General features: G+C 44.8%; 1 protein-coding gene across 1 annotated transcript; it reads left to right on the plus strand.

Annotated features, from left to right (window-relative positions):
- The first annotated feature begins 1,408 nt into the window (after nt 1-1,408).
- On the plus strand, nt 1,409-4,917 carry LOC137370315 (uncharacterized). The gene is made up of 3 exons (XM_068032694.1): nt 1,409-1,522; nt 1,609-2,031; nt 4,544-4,917. Exons 1-3 carry the CDS (start codon nt 1,483-1,485, stop codon nt 4,915-4,917), a joined length of 837 nt encoding a protein of 278 aa, XP_067888795.1. The 5' UTR covers nt 1,409-1,482.
- The last annotated feature ends 846 nt before the right edge of the window (nt 4,918-5,763 follow it).

Below are 5,763 nucleotides of genomic sequence, written 5' to 3' on the forward strand. Positions count from 1 at the left end.
GCTTTTAAGCAAATAGCTACAAGCTGCAGTTTCCAAGATAAAAGCAAAATACTGCAGATGCTGGAAATCTGAAATAAAAACAAGAACTGTTCTGATGAAAGGTCACTGACCTGAAACGTTAACTCTGTTTCTTTCTCCACAGATACTGCCTGGCCTGCTGAGTATTTCCAGCATTTGCTGTTTGTATTTCAGATTTCCAGTAAATTTGGTGCGGAGCTTCTCAGCAGCTGGAACTATTTCCCAGGTAGAGTGTGCATTAGGAAAGTGCTGTTAATTGAGGTCAATCAATAATAAAAACAATGCATTGATAGAGCGAATTTAATGTTGGAAAATGCCTCCAGGCTCTTCGCATGAGCATATTCTGGCAAAAATAGACGCTGATCAAAAGCAGATATTAAATGAAGTCGCCAAAAGTTTGACGGAAGAGGTGGGTTTTCTTAAAGGAGGTGGAGAGTGGTGGAGAGGTGAAGGGTTCTGGGAGGTAATTTTGGAGCATTGGACCCAGATGGCTGAAGGCACGGCCCTCAATGGTGAGGCAAAGGCACAAGGATCTGAAATATTCACCAGTGGCTAAAATTGCTGCCTTTATGTACCGCGTGGTTTGAAATCGCGCTTTCAGAATTAGCGGTGGTTTATAACAGCGACAATATCAGTTAGTTTTGGCAGACGCCTTGGAGCTGGGAAATTCCTTCCAGCGCTTTTCTGTCACAATTTAATGGTGTGCAGGAGAACAAAGGGAATGTCAGAATGCACTGGATGGAGCTCCTGACCCATCAATATTTCAGCCACAGGCCCAAACTCAGGCAATGACTGCGGAATCCGCTCTGCGGAGGGTCAAGTTTGGAAGCGAAGCGGTTGTGCTGCAAGAGTTTTTGCAGCCAACATAGGCAGGACTCTCCGTGTGGTTGTTGAGGTGGCAAGCGCCCTCAGTCACCTTTTCCTCAGATAAGCTATACAAAGCAGATGCTACCTGGGAATCTGGATGAGACGGCCACAGTGATCGTTAGCTTTCCAGAACCGCTTGAAGATACTCCCACAGGGAGTCAAGCAGGGAGTTGTAGGATTTTGAGCCAGTGATGTTGCAGAAATGGCCAAGTTAAATGATGTGTGGCGTCGAGTTGATGCTGTTCCCTGGCGCTTGCTGCCCCTGTCCTTCTAGTTAGGGATTTCCTGTCGATTTGATCACCTTGTATATAATGTTCAATGTGCCAGGGAAAGAACGAGCCAACTTGTGCTTTTATAAATCCTCTTAAAAAGTGTTTGGACTTCATTTGAGATTTTAATTTACATAATAGATAATGAATACATGTAACATTAGAAGTCTGACTGAAAGGCGTGACTTGTGTCAGATGCTACATATATACCAGTAGAGAGCAGTATGAACAGGAAGTCGAGTCACACGTGGAATGTTGTGTTAGAGTCATTGCCCTATATATTTTATCCAGATGTTAATACAAGTGTCTCACACCTCAGACAGACAACATGTTGCTGTGTTGGGTTGTTTTCGTGACATTTTTTCCACGTAAATAGATTTATTCTTTAAGTACGTTTTATTTCTTTTCTTCAGACTGTAAAACTATTTGTAATCTGGTATTTCCTTCCCCACAGATGGATGTTTTGCTCAGGATTTGAAACAGAAACAACTGTCAATCACCGTGCGAACGCGGAGAAGTGCTACAATTACGTGTGAGCTGGGTGAATCAGTCAGTGCTTCCGTTATCCATTGGTACAAACAGGCAGCGGGACAGCAGCCCGTTCGGATTCTTTACTACGATGGGAGCGTTCGTCGGGATGACGGATTCGATAAAAGGTTTTCAGCAGTGAAGAGCGGAGACAAACAATATGTTCTGCTTATTGACGGTGTAAAGGCAGAGGATGCCGCCACCTATTACTGTGCCTATTGGAAGCGCACAGAGCTAAACAGCAATTCAATCCGCTTACAAAAACCTTCAACACTGCAATTCAAACATCACCAAAACCACATCCGACTCACAACTGAAAACTGCCGAAATCTTCCTCCTTCAGTTAAAGGTTTACTCTCTCACATATCGTAAAAATTACACAAAGTAAACAGCTACTCTCACCGAGTTGTCCATTCCTTTACCTTGAGATCCGACATGGAACATCACAGGAGAAGAGGACACAGAAATGTGTCGGGTGAAATGTCCTGTTGATTTTCCCCACAGACGGTAGCCAGGCGGTGCCCAGCACGGCACTGACCCTGTCTGAGTCTTGCTCACCCATCACCCCATTGTTTTCCAGCCGCAATTGGTTCTCTGGCCCCTAACAATCGAACTGGAAATCTTGATCCTCATTTCCAAATCCTCCTCTACCCTACCTCTGCAACCTTCCCCACTTTATATCCCGGGACATGTTATTTGGTCCTCCCACTCTTGCCTCGTGTATCTCTCTGCTCCCTCATCATTCAGCCTGGAAAGTCTACAAGTTGAGATTCTTTTGCTAAACTCTCCCCTTCCAATTTTCTCTCCAGCTTCAGAGGTTTCCACAGGAACTATCTTTTTGACGCTTTACAAATGAAGCATTATGTCCTCACCTTTCAGCAGTCTCTGTTCACTCTTCCACTCATGTTTAACTGTCATATCCCCTTTATTAGCACCTTGGTGATTTTTGAAATTAACGACAAATGAATAGGAACATAGGAACATTAGGAGACCTTTCAGTCCCATGCGTTTACTGCACCATTCAATTAAATCAAGGCTGTGTACAACTGAAGCATAACTTCTTCACTTTTGTATTCTATTTCTTTGACAGCTGTGGCTCATTGGCAACACTATCGCCTCTGAGTTAGAATGTAATGAGTTCAAGTCCCACTCCAGAAACTTGAGCATGTAATGTAGACTGACTTTCTGGTGTAGTACTGAGGGAGTGCTGTAGTATTGAGGTAGCATCTTCCAGATGAGACATGAAACTAAGGCTCTATCTGCCCTATCAGGAGACATTACGTGTCCATGACACTATCTTGAAGAAGAGCAGGGGAGTTACTTCTGGTGTCCTGGCCAATATTTATCCCTGCACCAAAATCATTATCTGGATTACCCAATTGCTGTTTGTGGGGTCATGTTGTGCACAAATTGGCTGCCGTGTTTTTTTTTACATCACCACAGTGGCTACACTTCAAAAGTCTTTCTTTCTTCACTACAAAGGCCAATATTTGAGTATCATTCTTGATTACACTTTGTTCCAGTTCCCTAGCTTTTACTCCCATGAACATCAAGATTCCATTAGACTTCTACATTTCCTAGTTTCTCACCATTAAGAAAATATTCCAGTATGTTTTTCTCTGATCGATAATGACCTCACACTTCCCCATATTGAACTCCATTTGACACAGTTTTGCCCACTCACTTTATCTCTCTATGTCCATTTGTAATTTGCTGCTCCCATCTGCACAACTTATTGTGTCATCCACAATCTTGGACATACAGCTCCATATTCCTTTATCCACTAATATATATGGTTAAAAAAATCTGAGGCCCCATTGAGATTATTCACGAATAATCTCGTGAAAAACCTTTCCAAATACCTTCTGGAAGTCCATATAGACAGCATACATAGGCGCTTCCCTGTCCACCATGTTCGTGATTTCTTCAAAAAGTCAACTAGAACAGTTAGATGTGACCTACCCCTGACAAATCCATGCTGACTCTCTGAGCAGCTCAGTCACTCTGTCCCTGAAGACAGACTCCAGTAATCCTCCCACAATCCCTGACGCTAGGGAGCTTTGTGAAGTTATGATCAACACTCTTGTAATTTCCTCACCCAATTTCTGGTAATACCCTGGGAAGAAACCACTAAGTCCTGGAGATTTATTTATCTGAGTTCCATTATTTCCATCATTGCAATTTTTTTGCCCAGCTCCTCTCCTTGCCTCCTTTTTGGGTTATCTGGTACCCGTTGATTCATTTGTCTATTTTCTGCTCTTCCACTGTGAAAACGGATACAAACAAGTCTGTCTGTTCGTTATTATCCTTATAATAAGGATCTGCCTTGAAATGGGTCCACAATTCCGAGCTGGTTGCTCGCCATCTTCCTATTGCCCCCAGTAGGGGGAATGAAAAGAGGTAGATTAAAAATGTCTGATAAAATCTTACATTACTCCTCCTTCTGGTGCCGGATATGTGCAGACGGCCACCCCGAGTGGTTCGAGCAAGAGGCAAAGCGCCCAGTTCATATTGGGCGAAAGTAGTCGGGGTCACTTCCTCCGAGTCTGTTGGTGCCGTTTAGTGGGGCCGGGCACAGGCGTTTCTACAGGGAACAGCCCCGGAGAAAGACAGCATGTCGCCTTACTTAGCCCTGGTGCTCACTCTGTTGTCCTGTAAGTTTATCCCGAAGCAATTAAATAGTTTTAAAAAAGCACGATGATATGCCATCGGAGGATCATATTGCACAGAAGGAGGCTATTCGGCCCATCGTGCCTATGTGGCTCGCTGAAAGAGATTCAATATCTGCAGAATCGTGTGTTGTACAGACTCTAATACCCGCATGGTTATAATGTCTCTCTCTTCTCTCTCTCTCTCTTCAGCCGCGTCTGTCGCTCCGGTGACCTTGAAACAGGAGGTTTTATCCATGACAAGGAGCGCTGGGAAGACAGCACGCTTCGTGTGCCAGATTGAAGGCTTGGACAATATAGCGACACATCCCATTTACTGGTACCAACAGAGAGGGACAGTCATCCGCGGGATCGTCCATCACCAGAGCCAGGAAACCACCTGGCTACACCCAGACTTCACCTCCCGATTCAATTTCGAAATCATGGAAGATTCTGCCATCTGCTTTCTAATAATCAATAACATTGTGCTGAGCGACACAGCCACCTATTACTGCGCCGCCAAGTCACACGCTGGTGTTGTTTTATTGAACCTTCGTACAAAAACCTCCTGCTTTGTAAAGCTGTAGAAAGAAGTTTCTAGAGTTTATCGATCCACCAGCTCCAAAACCGCAGCAGCGAGAGAGTGGCAGCTCTGGAAACTGCACTCAGAGTTTTACCCGTCTCAACTTCCAAATCTTGGGGCCACTCCCTCCTTCCAGATGTCGGGACAACCCCTGTTTGCTCGTCATTCACGGCAGATCTACGGCCCCTGGGAACCTCACATTACCCGCTCGTGTCTCAATCTGGCGCTTGCTACAGCAAACAGGCGCCTTGTGCTTTGAGACGGGAGGAATGCGGTAACTCCAGGTGTAAGTTGGCATTCACAGCTCCACTTCTTCAGGTGAAGCTCGTTGTAGCTGGGGCCGGGCGCTTGTTCCAACCTTGGAGTGGGGGCGGGAAGGTGGTAGAACTGCTCAAACTTCCATCCAGTTGAAGCCATCCAACACGATTGAACCTGACACCTTTCTAGCTCAGCAGCTTTCCCGGTTTCTTAATCACTCACTGTACCGCCAGGGTCAGATTTCAATAAGTTTTAAAAGTAACCGTAATATGTACAGGGACAGTTGAACACTAAGAATCTGATAGGGAATGAAGGGATTGTTGATGTAGAAATGGATTGGACCAAGAAGAAGAGACAGTCTTAATGCACGTCATAATCTTGTACATTTCTATAAAATCTCCCCTCAATCTCCTTTGCTCCAAGGAGAAAAATCCCAGCTTCTTCAACCTATCCTTCTAGCTAAAATCTCCCATCCCTGGATCCATTCTGGTAAATCACCTCTGCACCCACTCAAGGACCCTCACATCCTTCCTAGCGTGTCCTCCAAAGGAGGACACAAATAACCTCCCAGAAATGTTAGGGAACCAAAGGT

Source organism: Heterodontus francisci, chromosome 5, assembly GCF_036365525.1.
Source record: "Heterodontus francisci isolate sHetFra1 chromosome 5, sHetFra1.hap1, whole genome shotgun sequence".
Classification (NCBI taxonomy): domain Eukaryota; kingdom Metazoa; phylum Chordata; class Chondrichthyes; order Heterodontiformes; family Heterodontidae; genus Heterodontus; species Heterodontus francisci.